General features: G+C 55.8%; 1 protein-coding gene across 2 annotated transcripts in view; it reads right to left on the minus strand.

Moving 5' to 3' along the window:
• The window catches only part of NHSL2 (NHS like 2), a 167,252-nt gene that overhangs the window by 80,400 nt on the left and 70,415 nt on the right, over positions 1 to 16,437 (minus strand). Inside the window, exon 1 of one of the 2 annotated variants that reach the window (XM_054039557.1) lies at positions 5,213 to 5,340. The exons of the other annotated variant lie outside the window; for it this stretch is intronic. Within the exon in view, the coding sequence (XP_053895532.1) occupies positions 5,213 to 5,276 (64 nt within the window). The 5' untranslated portion in view covers positions 5,277 to 5,340. Of the gene's footprint in view, positions 1 to 5,212; positions 5,341 to 16,437 lie in introns of those variants that run through there. 2 annotated transcript variants of the gene reach the window in all.

Consider the following 16,437-nt stretch of genomic DNA (forward strand, 5'->3'; position numbering starts at 1 on the left):
CTCTACCGGATACTGAGGACACACGGGGAGGTGGAGAATGGAGAAGGGCAGAGTTAAGGTTACCAGAGGGTCCCAAACAGTGACGTTTGTTTAAGGTGTTATGCTAATTTAGAGTGTCCTGGCTTTCCAACGTAGGTTTTTAACCCCAATGCATTCTTGTAAGGCCTATGCTTTACCTTTAGTTAGGATATGTATTTAACAACGTTAGCTCCACCTTGCGGAGGCTGTGTCTGAGCATGTATTCCTGGCTAAGCCAGCCATTACTGGGGAATAGCTGTAAATGTGAGTGGCAATATGAATAGTTTAAAAGACTCCTTCCTGCATTGCTCTCTGTCCTGGACTGAGGCATGCACAGAGGAGCTGTCTGCAGAGGCTGTTGTGCACTTCCACTCCCCCCCCCCCACATAAAGGACTTTAAATGTAAGGGATTAAGCCGTGGCTAGATACAGATGGCCCGATTCTGCTCAGTTCCACCAGTGTACCTCCACTGACTGCAGTGGTATAGTTCCGCCCCAAAGTCTATCATTCAGCCGAGCAGCCAGCCCCATGCACTGTCAGGTCAGCAATCTCCAGCCTGCTCAGCCAAGACATCTCAAGGCTAGGCAGTGAACTGTGGCCCAGAGCTTCAGCTGCAAATGACAGCCTCACAGTCAAAAAATGGCTCTGCTTCACTCACTCACCCATCAGGGCCAGAGACTTGAGGCCTCCACCCATCCCACCAGTCTCCATGGGTCTGTCTCACTTTGGGGGCTCTAAGGACAGTTACGGCCTGCCTACACAACAGCTGGAGGTGGGATTCCCAGCTTGGGTAGCCATACCCGCAGTAGCTCTGCTCGAGTGCTGAAAATAGCAGCGTGGCCGCAGCAGCACAGGTGATTCAGGCTAGCCTCCCAAGTACATACCCCACGGATCGGGTGGATTGGACTCCGGTGGCTAGTCCAGGCTGCCGCAGCTACACTGCTGATTTTAGTGCGCTAGCGTGAGCAGAGTTAGCACATGCACATGTGCCTGAGATGGGAATTACACTTCCAGCTGCAGTGCAGACATGCCCTTAAAGCCCTAGGTCCCCAAGGTGACACATGGTAACCAGGGTCACTCTGTGCAGCACTGGATTACACAGACACTGCACAAAGATGCCTGGAGTGTGCAGTCACTGTCCATGCATGCTGTGTCGCTCTGCAATGAGGCCACAGCATATATGCAGGAATGCAGTGTCACGATGCAACCTGAATTGCAGCACTGACCTCCTGAGGGGCTGAGATCAGACCCCCAGTGCTGGATGTCCCAGCCATTCATCTCAGCCATGAAACAACCTGGGGGACATGTCACCAGCATTTCCCTGCCCTCACGCTGGTGGACAGGCGGTCACTGCACAGTACTGGGGGGGGGGCTGCACGTTACTGAGAGTTCTGGAGCTGTGGTTAGTAACTCCCACAGACCATATTACTGTGACCAGTTACAACAGACAGATCTGCTCACTACAGAGCCCCTCCCCTTCAAAGCTTTGGCCTTTCCCTGCCAGTCACTTCGTCTTTATAAGGACATAGGAAATTCCACACTGAGTCAGAACACTGGCACAGCCACCCCCTGCTGTACTGGGTCAGAAGTTCGGCACAGTCATTTCCACAGCTATCCCCTGCCGCACCGGGTCAGAATATCGGCATGGCCACCCCCTGCTGCACCGGGTCAGAACATCGGCACGGCCACCCCCTGCCGCACTGGACCAGACAGAACATCAGTGCAGTCCACCCCTGCCATACTGGGTCAGACCACATACTTGCTGTTGTCCACGTGGTCAGAACTCAGCCTGCGACAGTATCTTGGGTGGTGGGGGGGTCAGTTCTGACCTGGGTTCCCCTCAGCCAACAGGCCTTAGCCCCTTCCGTCCCCACCTCTGCTGAAAAGGAGGCAGGTGACTGACAAGCTCTCTGGGGGATAGAAGAGTCAGAACCAATGCATATTTGATGAGAACAAAGAGCTGTTTAAGGAGATAACAAGGAGCAAGCACAGCACACAGCACAGGCTGCTTGTGTGAGCACTAGACTTCACTGGATAGGGGAGGCCAGCCAAGACATTTCCTACCCTTAGCCAGGACTTTTCCTGGGTAGTGGTCAGCTGCAGGTCGGACTCCAGCCATGCATCCTGCCCTGCTGCTCCCAAGATGGATCCTTTCTCCTCTGCTCCCAGGGGCTGGTTTAGGGCTTTGCCCACACTGCTGGAAAAACCCCTCCTAGGTCAGGAAACATGTCCCCACCCAACCGGTCCATGGAAGCTTCCACAGCCCATCTGAGACTGGTTGCAGTCCCACTGCTCAGCCCTGTGATTAAGGTGTTGCAATCACTTGATCTGATTCTGACCTGTCTGGGGAGGGGACTCACCAAAGTCCTGCTTTCTGCTGGGGACGTGAGGCACTAAGGGCTATCGAGTTTCAATGGCTTCTTACTCAGCAGATAAAGCTTTGCCTTCAGCCTAGGTTTTAGGGCAGTACCTTTCTAGGAGGAATGCCTGGGCCATCAGAGAACAGCCTTCTAGCACTAACAGGACTGTGTGTGCCTCAGTTGTCCCCACTTTACATATGAGATGAGTGTGAAAATTCTCTAGGGTCCAGCAGGCAAATTCACAATTACGACTTAGCTAAAACCCTCAGCATAGCACATCGACCAGGATCCAAGGGCAGCTTTGCTGTGAGAAGTTACCCAAAATTAAACCACAGCACTGGGGAGGGGTCATGTTAGTGGGGATGACTCCATGGGATACATGTGCTCAGTTAACAAGTAAAGAGATACAGGTTTGTTTTCTAAATAGCTGGCCCTGCACGCTCCCCAGGGATCTGAGGCAAGCCAGGCCCTTCCCTTCTCCTGCATCTAGCCAGACTAGCCTCCAGCTCCCCCTCTCTCAGCTGTATAGGCTCTGCAGGGCTAGCACCAGCCAGGACTCCTAGGCATGGGGTTCTTCCTGAGCCGTCATATTCCCATTCACTAGGTATCCGTAAGAGACAGGGCAGCATTTCGAACTCTAAGGATGGTCTAAGCTGAATGCGGAACAGTCTGAGGAGACCTGACCAAGGTTAGCCCAAGCACTGGAAAACCAGCAAGATCTGAGCATGTGCAGAGCTCCTCCTCACATCTCCTGGAGCCAGGGATCAGAAAGAGGTGGAGGCAGGATTCCCAAGTTGCTGAACTGCCGAGATCAGCCCAGGGGAAGGCAGAGAAGTGAATAGACAGGTGCTACTTGTTTATAATAATTAATGGAGATATCCCATCTCCTAGAACTGGAAGGGACCTTGAAAGGTCATTGAGTCCAGTCCCCTGCCTTCAGTAGCAGGACCAAGTACTGATTTTGCCCCAGATTCCCAAGTGGCCCCCTCAAGGATTGAACTCACAACCCTCGGTTTAGCAGGCCAATGCTCAAACCACTGAGCTATCCCTCCCCTCATTTCATACAGCCCTGTGTGAAGTAAGGTCAGGGCTAGATGAGGTTGGACTACTGTGCTAGTCCAAGAGCTCTGCAGTGAATCCCGGTAACCTGTACACAGGCCCCTTGGGGGTAGGTTCTGTCACTGCCTCCTTGCCTGTGGGCCTCTCCAGTGACACAGTGAGTCGTAACATACCCTCTACGGTGCTTGACTCAAGCCCAGGAGTCGGCAAGAGACTTGCACTCACACAGTGGGGGGATTCAGAGTAGCAGCCCGTGTTAGTCTGTATCCGCAAAAAGAACAGGAGTACTTGTGGCACCTTAGAGACTAACAAATTTATTAGAGCATAAGCTTTCATGGACTACAGCCCTACAGCATCCGAAGAAGTGGGCTGTAGTCCATGAAAGCTTATGCTCTAATAAATTTGTTAGTCTCTAAGGTGCCACAAGTACTCCTGTTCTTTTTACAGTGGGGGGAGAGAACAACAGATCCCAGGCCCTCCAGCTGGAGTTTCCCTGCAAATGACCAGTGCTGAGATATGGACCCCACATCACACTGCACATGTGCAACAAATTCAAGTGCCGCAGACGGCCCAACTCCTCCCCGAATCGTCACTGCCCCAGCACACGAGTCTTGGTCAGCTCCAAACATGTAGGAGAGCTCCCTGAGCAGGCAGCAACAGCAGTGCCTTATCTTCTCTGCAAGCCCAAACACCAGAGGGCATCAGCAGTGCATCTCTCTCTCCCACACACGGTGTTACAGCACAACACAGAGAAGCCTTCCTCCCTCCTAACATAGCTGGGCTGGTTATGGGTGACCCCGGGCCACTGAAGCAGGTCACCCATATTCCAGCCAATAGAGGGCAGCAGCAAGCCAGCACTTGCGCACACACAACCTGGAGGTGACATTCTAGTTAGCGATTGGGCCAAGAGCAGAACCCAGGTGACCTGGTTCTGACTCACTGCGTGACATTGAGCAAGTCCCTTAGACCTTTCTCCAGATGTGACACAGCTAGAACAGGGGGCTGCATGCAGCAGGCTCAACAGCAAGAGGGAATGAAAGCTCCCTGGGGAACCTGGAGCACACAGCCCAATGTCATTCCTGTTGCTATAGCAAACCCCAGAGCACCTGCAGATACTCAGCATGTATTGTCAGCCGCCCCTCACCACTGCAACTCAGAGCACTCCAGGGAACAGAGCCTGCAGCCCAGCTAGGCAGCCTCCCCACCTGTCCCTGTCTGGCCTGAGGAGGAGGTGGAGGAGGAGGAGGGGTCTCCAGGGAGGGCGCCAAACAAGGGGAGGAAGTGCTTCGCCTGTGACCTGGCAGGAGCATGTGTGAGGTGACAGCAACAGGACGGCAAACTAGGTTGTAGGAGGAGGATTAGGGCGCAGGGCACGGAGCGCACGGCAGGCAAGGAGCAGCCTGATAGGAGCCCGGTGCCTGGGCTGCCAAGGCTGGGGCAGCCTCACCCGGCACTGGTGCTGGGCTGGGTAACACACCGTGGCAGAGGCAATATGGGAGGTGGATTGTGGTGCTGCTCACACCCTCCCCCAGGCAGGTGCAGGATCCCACCTGCATGGCTCATGCCAGAGGGAGGGGGGAGAGCAGGGGCTTACCCTGCACCCGCAGCACGGGGCAGGGTGGGGGGGGAGGCTACTGAGTGCTGGGGGCGACACAGCCAGAAAGCGAGGGTGTGATGGGGGGCAGGGGTTGCGGAGCGCGCCCAGGCAGGGTCCCGGGGAGCCGGACACGGAGAGGGGCCCCCGCTCCCCCCCAACCCGGGCGCCGCGGCGGTACCTGTTGCCGAGTCCATCTTGCAGGGCCGGGGGCTCCGCGGCGGCTTGCGCTGAGAGTTGCCCATCCCTGGGCGCCGGTGGCTCCGCCCGGGGGGGTCACCGCGCCTCGGCGCCGCAGTGCCCCGGCTGCATCATTCCCCAGCTCGGGGGTCCAGTAGCGCCGCGCCGGGCTGAGGGGAGCGGCCTCGGGGGCGGGCGGGAGCCGGGGCGCGGAGCGGGCAGCCGGCCTTCATGCCGCCCCAGGCTAGGCCGGACCAGGGTGGCCCGCGGCGCGCTCCCCGGCCCCCGCGCCGCGCTCCGGCACGTCGGCGGCCCAGCACCGGACCCAGGCAGGGGGCCCGCCAGACTGCGGCTCCCCAGCCGCGGCACGTTCACACCATGGGGACCTGCCGCCGAGCCGGACTCGCGCCGAGAGCGAGGGTCTCTGCAGCGCTCACGCCCACGGCGCCGGGGACTCGCCACTTGGCGCCGGAGCAGTAGCTCCGGACTGACACCCCATGGCCACGCTCCGGCCAGGGACACCTGGGAGGAGCCCCAGGGGAATCAGGTGTGGAACTGGAGTGAGATCGGAATCAGACCCTGCCCCTCTCCGGGGAGCCAGGCCGGTCACTGCTGTGCCGAGGGAGTCTCTACTGTTCGTGGAGCTGCGAAGCCGGATACCCAGGAGCTGCATCGCTGGCAGCCAATGGCATGGCTCCGTTCAGCAGCCCCATTAGGAATGTAAACGTGTGAGAGTGTGTGCACACCCCCACACCGAGCGCTGCTCCCCCGGGGCCGCTGCGGGCTTTGTAGGCTCGGGGGGCTGGGAGGTTCGGCTACTCCCTGCCCTGGCAGATCTGCTGGGGGGGGCAGGACCCGAGCCTGGGCTGCTCCCCAACACTTCCAGACTTTGGTCTTGGAGATACCTGTGCCGCACTGGGAAATGGTGACCCTACAGCAAGTCCCATGGCCCCACCTGCTGCTCCCCCCCAGGGCAAAGGCACAACTGAATTGAACAGGGATCAAGCTGCCCAGCCTCTAGGGACTGAACAGAAACCACTCTATCCATGTTTATCATTTGTCTAGCAGCAGCCAGGTGAGACCAGGGCCCAGCACAGGCACCCAGCCAGGGCTCCTGCCCCAAAGAGCTTCCACTTTAACAGACAAAGAGGAGGAGGGGAAATGGAGACAGGAAGTGACCTGGATATAGAGCTCGGTGTCATGAGACCCAGTCTAGTGCTCCAGCATGGCAGGATTGTTCTGTGGCCAGCCCATGCCAAGGGGCATCATCAGCTAGAGAGCAAAGGGATGGCTCTCTGGAGTTTTACCCCTTGTGTTGGGGAGCCCATCCTGAAGATGTACTGCCACTGGCATGGGGAAGAGCTGAGGCCATGAGCCCAGGGATAAGGCAGTGGGTGGGTTTGGAGGTCACTGGGGTCTTCTCTCCCTGTGGGAGCAAATACCATGCAAATAAGAATGGACACCCCTGCATCTGTGTGGGTGTTGAGTTAATGGTGGGCCTGTGCTGGGGAGAATCACAGGGTGCCAGGGTCCCTAAGAACTGCACCTGGGGGCTATTCCTCCCAACACTAGTGCCGTTGCTGGGTGCCCTGGTAGCTCAGTGGATGTCAGGGGCAGGCCCAGCACATGCTGCAGGATCAATGGAAATACATTCAAAGGTGCCAGTCTCCTGCCATCCAGCCTGCCTGGTGCTGAGCATGCCCAGCCAGCACCCCCATCAGCTCCTCACTGTAGCAGGGTCACTGGTCAGAGGCATGGCCAAGGCTGCCCGGCCTGGACCTGATGTGAGCCAAGAGCTCAGCTTCTACCTGGGCTAGGAGAAGGCAGCCAGCGCAGATCACTGAGCACAGGAGCCTTGCGGAGCATGGAAATCCTTAGTGCTCTTGAGCGCACCCTCCTAGTGTCCCTTGGGAAGATCTGCATCGGCACCCCCTTCAGAGATAGGGGCATGCAGACAGAGGGGGGTTCTGGGTTATGCAGTGAGCTGGGCACAGAGCCCAGGAGACATCACTTGCCTCTCTGGGGAGCCCGGTCACTGCCTGGGACTCGTGTATTTGATAGTTCACCCCACAGCCCCCCCCTCATAGACAGAAACACCCCACGCTCAGAGGAACTCTGGAGGCCTATGCAAACATCAGTGGGTTTAACTTTCCCCTGACCACTTCCAATAGCTGTCCAACCCCCTAGGTGGCAGTTACAGAGTTAAAATACACCAGACAAAACTCTGCCCTCAGCCCCTCCAACTGGAGGGGCGGTGGGCTGCAGGCAAGACTGAGGAGCACTCACACAGCTGGGGGGAGGGAGGTCAGTGCTGGAATAGCAGGGGCTGTGGTTTGGGACTGAGGGGCACCGACAAAGCTAGGGGCTGCGGAGAGCCCAAGGGCCTGCAGGTAAGGACGACGGGTGCCGTGTTGGTGGGGAAGCTCCCATTGCCCCTGCCCCCGGAAAACTGGGCACTAATCACTGCTATTAGCCTCTCATCTTCACAATCTCTAAAACTCGTCAGCTCCACTCAGGCATGCAGGGAAGAAAACTAGACTAATGCCTTCCAGGTGGGCGGTGCAGCAGCAGCTGAGCCAGAATGATCTGAACTCACCGGCACCGCCCCACAGGGCAAGGAGATGGGGGGCTCACTGGCAGAGGTTGGGCCCATTCCCAGCCTGCAGGGTCTGGGAATTATTATTTGTTATCAGAGCCTGACTCTCTTTCCCAACGTGATGAATTTTGTGGAGCACTTAGACGCCAAATCTCAGCGTCTCTGTAACAACAGAAAGGACCAGAAAGCACTGGGAGGGTTGTTATGGAAACAGGAACAAATTGAATCAGTACTTAGCATAAGTTGGCAAAAGAAATTTCCTCTTTGACTGACGTGGGCACAGGTGGGCGTGAATGGCTGCAGGTGTGCATGGCAGCCCTGCACCCGAGCATGGGTGCGGCAGTGTCACCCAGCCACAGGACATGCTGCACCAACCCTCTGCCCCACAGGATACTTCAGTACAGCAATTTGCAGCTTGATTTCAACAACGATTGCCCATCTTTGCAGGAACCTTCTCCCTCCCCCAGAAAGAAGGCGGCACTGGGGCTAGACAGTCTGTATGTCCCATTTAAACACTCAGGCCTTGAGACTGAGCAACACTCAACCAGAGAGCCTGGAGGCAGGCTCAGACGAGTCCCAATCAAGGCCAATCTCAGCCCAAGCCAGTTGGCCACTCCTTACAGCAAGGAACACTCAGATCTGCTTCCAGTCGAGGGCAGCACAACTCCCCAGGCTGTCCAGCATCTGGGGGACTCCACCCAGACAAACCTGCGCAGATGCTTGCGTGGAGGAGAGGAAGCTGCTTCTGCCTCTCCCATATCATCAGAGTTTGACAATTGCTCTAGGCCATGACTGATCAGCCTTCGGAAGCAGCCGCCACTGGAGCTCTCCCCTCTGGCCTGTACACTTCTTCTGTTACAGGTTTCTACCCTTGGGGGCAATGTACATGGGAGAGGGCACAAGGGAACCATTGTGGAGAGTCTAGGAGCAAAGAGTCGCGCTACCCTGCGAGGTCATCAGCATGTTGAGGAGTTTGTAGCCATGGTGCAGTGTCCTGTCGAAGGTTCACCGCCCACACAATTAGGCAATTCAGTCTGCAGTTCAGGAGGCTTCTGGACTCCTCGCTGGTGCTGAGCTCTCACATAGCAGCACCTGTGAGGAACGCTTTCTGTCACTTCTGGTTGGCTAGGACGCTCCAGCCCGTCCTGTCGGATGTTGACCCAGCCTCAGTCATTCATGCCTTCATCCCCACTGGGCTGGGCTACAGCAATGCGGGGCACCTGGGCAGGAAGCCATCAGTACTTAGGAAACACCAACTAATACAAAGCGCTGCAGAGCATCTCCTCAGCAGCACAAGCTTCCTCCGAGCTGTCCTCCCATAGACTAACCCTGACTCCCCATAGAATAGCAAGTCAAGGTCTCGGTCCTGATCTTCAAGGGACTCCTTGCCTAGGCCCAGGGGATCTAAATGAGCCTCAAGCTCCAGGATGAAGACTGTGGTCACTAACTCCGCTCATCTGATGGAACTCTCTACAATAACTTTCTTGGGAATCAGTCCAAGCCTGGGAAACAACCTCCCCCAGGAAGCAAGGGCCACCCTAAACCTCCCCACCTTCCACTCCAAGATCTAGGCATATTTCCTTGACCTTGCCTCCTCTAATCTAAACACATAGCAATATGCGTGTGATTCTCCGCGTGTGAGAGTCTCTGTGTGGCTCTACATTATAAAAACAAATTCCAAACCGAAACATTCCACTGGGCAGAGGATGAGAGACCAGCCAGATATTAGTCATATTGCTTAATGCATGGCTGAAAGGGGCTCGGATACTACAGTGATGAGCACGGTATGAGAACCTCTATAGAACAGACTAGGACTCGCTGACTATAGGAACATCAGAAAGTGACTTGGATCGATCAATCTCCATGGGTGGTGGAGCAGGGAAAAACAAAAATTGGTTGGTCATTGGAACCCCGCAGCGTGCTCTTGGCTTCCAGGAGGATGAGCAACCTGGACACACCTGGGATGGTTCATTTAGAACCAGGGACCTGAACCGTGTGGAAATGTCTTTCTCCTGATTCCCCTCCACAACAAGCTCTGAGGCACGTGCTGCTCTCTGATAAGTAACTCTATAAATGTCATCCTTGTGGCCTCCCAGTTTCTCACCTCCCAGTGACTCCAGATCAGACGCACTCAGCGTACAAGTGCAAACGCTGCTTGGATCAGAGCCGAGGTGGGTTATTTTGGGCTCATGCATCCTCTCTGATAATAAAGATTCTTTGGTTCAGATGCAGCCCTTGGCCCTCCCTGCCCTGTGACGTAGGTAAACTCAGCACTTCGGTGCTATTTAGCCACATGCTTGCCCAAGACCAGCTCCCTGGGTCCTTCAGGCCATACAGGTTGGAGATCACATACCACATGTGATTAGGGTCTGAGCTTAGCCCCTCCCTCTCCTGAACCCTGACTGTGCGATGCCCCCCACCTGGAGGAGAATTCTGTGATGCACACAACGCGCTGGCAGGACATGAATCCGAGGAGCCGTGTCCACCCCAGTTTGACCCAGCACATCACCCCGTGGCACCCTTTGGGGCACAAGCTTGCATGAATGGACATGCCTCAGCCCATGACCTGAAACAGACAAACCATCTCTGGGGAACAAGAGGGGAAGGGAATTCTGGACCGAGGGCTTCCTGCTGATGATGCCCCGCTGCCAGCCCCAGGAGAGCACCTCTGGGGACTGGCAGCAAAGCCCCTGCGGGCCTGCACTGGTGCAGCAATGCCTAGGGATGAGAGGGAGGCGGGACCCACACCAGAGATGACCCCACTGTAAGGCCAAGCAATTTGTTTCAAATGCCCAGTGATCAGAGCACAAGACTGGGAGTCAGAAGATCCTGCTTTAACTCCAGCTCTGCCAAGGACTCATGCAGCCTCAGCCCGGTCACTCCACCCATCTGTGCCCATTTCATGGGGGGGGGGGGAATGGCACTGATCCACCATTTTCACAGGCCTGCAGCTCAGTCCACGTTTGGTGGTGCTTGGGAACGCTCCACAGGGCAGAGTGATTCCCTCTGCGTGCACCTGCATTCTAGCGGCTGCAGGAGAATGCGGGACGGCGTTTGGGAGGCAAAGGGCTGCCCACCCACAGCTTTCTAGCCTTGTTTCAGATTGTCACAGACTGTGCAGTGTTTACACAGCTCCTGCCTGCAATGTGCCAAGATCGTGTCTGAGTCCCACTGGGTCAGGAAACCCTACTGCCTTCAGCTGTCTGCTTATCCTGGGGCTTAGAGACCAGTTGCTGGAAGGACAATCGGATCACAACAGATCGGCGTTTACTGCCTGCAGGAAGGGGCACTTGCTGTTCAGATGACCCTGACCTAGCCAGCCTCCCCTGGTGTCCCTGAGCCATTGGTTCTCTGCCAGGAGATGGGCCCTCTGCCGGGATAGGTCTGCAGAGGGGCTGTTTGCTTGATCTGAAAATAGATTTCCTCCCAGCCTCCATCTATCCAGCTGCCCATGTGCATGGGAGCCAAGAGGCACTGCAGAGAATGAGACGCAGGCAGCTCCCATCTGCCCGTCCAGCCCAGTCACCTTTACTGTACAGGCCTGGCCCCTTGCACAGGAGTTTGAACCAAGGAAGCGGCCCGGCTGGCAGAAGCTGCTAGGGAGACGCTCTGGGTCAGCATGTCCTCACCCTGTCTCCTGGCAGGTTGCCTTGGCCATTTATTGGCAGCAGACGGGATTGCAGATAAGCCCCTACCTCCAGAGGCCCTGTGCTTGGGATCACGGGTGGCCTGAATCTCAGCCTTGGTGTCTGAGATGAGACAAGGCTGGAGAGCAGGTGGGCAGCAGCATCCTGCCAGGCTCCCGGCAGTGCAGAAGCGATGGGGAGGGCCAGCAGGGAGCCAAAGTGCTGTCGCTGCAGGGAAACAGGAGGCCAGCCCTGAAACGTGCACTGCAGGCTCCTGACGTGGGGATCTGACTAGACCCAGTACGTCTCCAGGCTGTTCGGATGTAACATGCACTGTGCATGATACAATCATTGCACAGAAAAATAAGAGCGGCTGGAGTGAGGGGACATGTGCATGAAGGACTGGGGAGCCCCTCGCAGCTGGCCAGGCTCTTGGCTCTCTGGCAGGCAGAAGCTGCTGGGCGAACTCGGCAGCTGGGTGCTCTGAGACAGGTGCAGGCCGGGGGATTCCCACAGCTCAGGAGAGAAGTGCTGTCAGGCAGGGGCTGGAGTTAGACTCTTGGTCATGTGACCCAGCATCTGGCAGACATCCCTCTCTACTTCAAGTCCTGGCTGGAGGGAGCTGTTCTCTGCAACAGGCCTGAATGAACAGGGCTGGTGCGGCCTGACCTTACCTGACATCTGAGCGCTTGATCTTGACCTAAGGTCGTATTAACTTCAGCGCTGCACTGAATGTGCAGAGATCATCCCCTGTACAGCTCCCACCTGGCAGCTTGGAGATATGCAGAGCCCCTCTCCCCTGCAGACAGCCGGACCCCCAGGCCGAGATAGAGCGAGAGTGGGTGGGTCTGACTCTGTATGTCAGTAGGCCCAGAGGAGCCACGCCACACACACACACCTCCGTGTCGAAAGCAGCCTTGCAGACTTCTGAGCTGATGGAGAAAGCCATGTCTTTGAAGAAGTCATAAACACCCTCTATGTGCACAAGCAGAATTTTCTGCCAAGAAACTATGTTAAAAACGAACAGAGAGTGAAATGAGCTCATTTGGAGAACAATGGGCTGGGGTGTGAGCCAAGCGCTGCAGAGAAAGAGCCTGGAAAGCAGAATTCCACACACGTTCCTGAAAGGGAAAGGACCGTGCTCCAGCGTGCTCCGGCCTTTGGGGCTGAGATGCAAGACCCGGCATCACCCCGGAGGGTGGAGGGGAGGGAGTGGAGACTGGGAAGTGATAGGCAGACCTGTTTCCTCCAGAATCTGCCTCTCCCAGCCACTGCCCCCAGAGCCCACCTCCCTGGGCTGTGACCTGCCCTGCTTCCCCAGGCTGTGCCCTGCCATGCCCTGCTATCCCCACCAGAGACCACCTCCCTGGACTGCACCTACCCGGAGCAGCCTGGTGGAACCCTACCCTGCTCCACCAGGCTGAGCGCCACCCCATCTCCCTGAGGCCACCCCATGCTCCACACTACCCCTCAGGGCCGTACCCCACCCTCCTCCCCGGGCCTAACCCGGGCCATGCCCACCCCATTCCAGTTAGCCCATCTCAAATATTATCTGTATTAGAGAGGAGGAAACTGAGGCACACAGGGGGGACTGGACTTGCCCAGGGTCATGCAGTGAATCAGTGGCAGAGCTTTGAATGGAACCAGCACTCCAGACTCCGGGTCCTGTGGCTTAGCCACAGAGCAGCCTCCCCGTTCCCCTGCCCCGACGTAGCAGGAACAGACAGAGCTGTACATCCATCCTCTCTTGTACCTGCTCTGCACACAGTGCCGGCCCTAGACTAAATGGCACCCTAGGCAAGGAGCCTCTTTGGTGCCCCCGCTCCATTTATTAAACTTTCAAATACCTAAATATTGCATCTGTAGCCCACTTCACAACTTCAATGCACAATTTGCATGCATGTCAATTTTATCCGTCATATAAGATGATAAATTTGCACACTAGGGTCTGTACAACAAAAACAGCACTCCGAGCCTGGTGCCCCCCAAACCCAGCACCCCAGGAGGTCACCTGCCCCTAAATCCGGCGCAGTCTGCAGGGGACCAGCTGGGTGAAGGAGAAGCTGCAGCCAAAGGCAGAGGCTGCTCTGCCACCTTGGGGTTCTGCACTCCTGGATTATCATAGAATCATAAAGATTAGGGTTGGAAGAGACCTCAGGAGATCATCTAGTCCAACCCCCTGCTCAAAGCAGGACCAACACCAACTAAATCATCCCAGCCAGGGTTTTGTCAAGCCTGACCTTAAAAACCTCTAAGGATGGAGATTCCACCACCTCCCTAGGTAACCCATTCCAGTGCTTCACCACCCTCCTAGTGAAATAGTTTTTCCTAATATCCAACCTGGACCTCCCCCACTGCAACTTGAGACCATTGCTCCTTGTTCTGTCATCTGCCACCACTGAGAACAGCCGAGCTCCATCCTCTTTGGAACCCCCCTTCAGGTAGTTGAAGGCTGCTATCAAATCCCCACTCACTCTTCTCTTCTGCAGACTAAATAATCCCAGTTCCCTCAGCCTGTCCTCGTAAATCATGTGCCCCAGCCACCTAATCATTTTCGTTGTCCTCCGCTGGACTCTTTCCAGTTTGTTCACATCCTTTCTGTAGTGTGGGGCCCAAAACTGGATGCAATACTCCAGATGTGGCCTCACCAATGCTGAATAGAGGGGAATAATCACTTCCCTCAATCTGCTTGCAATGCTCCTACTAATGTAGCACAATATACCGTTAGCCTTCTTGTCAACAAGGGCACACTATTGACTCATATCCAGCTTCTTGTCCACTGTAATCTCCAAGTTCTTTTCTGCAGAACTATTGCTTAGCCAGTCAGTCCCCAGCCCCAGCTTTATTCCACCAGCAGCCCCAATTGCTGGCCAGGTTCAATGGAGCCTCTGGGATTCCCAGGGGACAAGAGTGAGCAAAGAGCAGGTTGCCCGGGCACCCTGAGCTGCAGCAGGGTCTGTGTGCGGCTGGGGACACAGCAACTGAAGCAGCTGCTTCCCGGGCTGTCCCCAGGCATCTGTCTCTCGGCGTGGTGTAGTACGGGGGGCGTGTCACAGGGTTCACACCATTCCCCACCGTGGCACCTCCTTGTGGCACATCTGGGGATTAGCTCACCGCTGCTTTGACACAGTCTCTTGCATTTCTCTGCACCTTGTCCCAATCTCTCCATGGGCACCTCTCTCCTGCCCATGAGTTGCAGCACTTCTTCTCCAGGGCTTGGCCCCCCAGTGGGTCACTAGAGTTTCCCCCGGTGGGGTATCAAAGTCTCTCTAAATAAACTGCCTCAAGAAGCAGCCTGCAAAGTCCACTGGCCTGTCCCATGCCAGCCCCCATGGCTGGAGGGAACTGAGACCTGCCCTGTGCACTGGGGACCCTACAATCAGTAGCTAACACCCCTGCGGCCTCACCTTTGCTGCTGTTTTCCCTCTGCTCCTTCCTAGTGAGAGTGAGGGCTGACGCTCTCCCCCACCGCCCCCTTCTGCTCTCCTCTCCCTGGCTTCTAACTGCCCAGCTGGGGCTGAATACCCAGCCCACACTTCACCCAGGGGCAGCCCATCCTGTCAAGTCACTGCTCCTGAGCCATTTTAACCTCTCCAGGGTGTGTGTGGGGTGAACACACCATCACAGGGTGTCTCAGGAGTGCTCTCATTAATGCCGGGTGTCTGAGGAGCTGGGGCCACTCTGGTTGATGCCAGGTTCTCAGGAGCTAGGGGCACTCTGGTTTATGCCGGGTGCCTGAGGAGCTGGGGCTGTTCTGGTTGACGCCAGGTGTCTGAGGAGCTGGGGCGCTCTGGTTGACGCTGGGTGTCTCATGAGCTAGGAAAACAACAAGGAGTCTGGTGGCACCTTAAAGACTAACATTTATTTGGGCATAAGCTTTCGTGAATAAAAACCTCACTTCTTCGGATGCATAGAGTGAAAGTTACAGATGCAGGCATTATATACTGACACATGGAGAGCAGGGAGTTACTTCGCAAGTGGAGAACCAGTGTTGACAGGGTCAATTCAATCAGGGTGGATGTAGTCCACTCCCAATAATAGATGACGAGGTGTCAATTCCAGGAGAGGAAAAGCTGCTTCTGTAATGAGCCAGCCACTCCCAGTCCCTATTCACACCAGATGGCATGCTGCTTTAATGACATGGACACAGTTCCACTAGTGACTAGACCGACACTGCCAAACTTGCTTCACTTGTGATCTGAAATGGGATCTCACCTCATGTTTCTGAGGCCACTCCTCCATGGGCCCTCTCCTGCCAGCCCCTTGTTCCCCTGCCCCAAGACCAGTCCTGCTTTAAGCATCTCTGAAGGAGTTTGCAAACTGCAGCTGTTTCCAATTTGTTTTGGTTTTTACTAGACAAGATCCTAGCAAGAGGAGGAAAATATCCGTGTTCCAAACATGCGGCTACAGGCTGCATCCATTTCAGGAACAACCTCACTGAATTATCACATGACAGAGTATTTATTACGGGGGAAAACTCAGGTTTCAGGCCAGAAATCTGGAGGCGGTTTCCCAGGAATGAGCTGTTCTCCTGCCTTTCTTTGCTTGTCTGTGATATGGACTGAGCCACTGACCCAGCTGGCAAATGCTTTGGAATTTTATGATCGTCAGTAATAAGAATGCTGATGACTACAATAGTACCTAGAAGCCCTGATCAGTATCACTGGCCAGCCCCTGCTTGAGAGAGCCTACAGGCATATACTCTGGGGTTCACTGCAGTTGAATTAGGGCTCTGACACTTCAGAGACCCCTGAGTGGCCATTTATACTTGTGTCCAAGACCCCATGACCAGGTGGACAGCATGCACAGCTGGAGCCAGTAACAGGGACCAGTAAGAGAGTTGTTTCTGTAACGTGGAGAGAACTTCCCCAGGCTCAGCTTTTCTGCTGACAGCTGTCTGTAGGGACAGCCCTGCTGTTAGGTCGCTGGGTATTTGGGATAAAAGGAAATGTAGACTCACCTCAGAGCAGACCAGAGTCATCCACACTGAGGTCTGGTCTATAC

This window comes from Malaclemys terrapin, chromosome 9 (genome assembly GCF_027887155.1).
Source record: "Malaclemys terrapin pileata isolate rMalTer1 chromosome 9, rMalTer1.hap1, whole genome shotgun sequence".
In the NCBI taxonomy this organism is placed as follows: domain Eukaryota; kingdom Metazoa; phylum Chordata; order Testudines; family Emydidae; genus Malaclemys; species Malaclemys terrapin.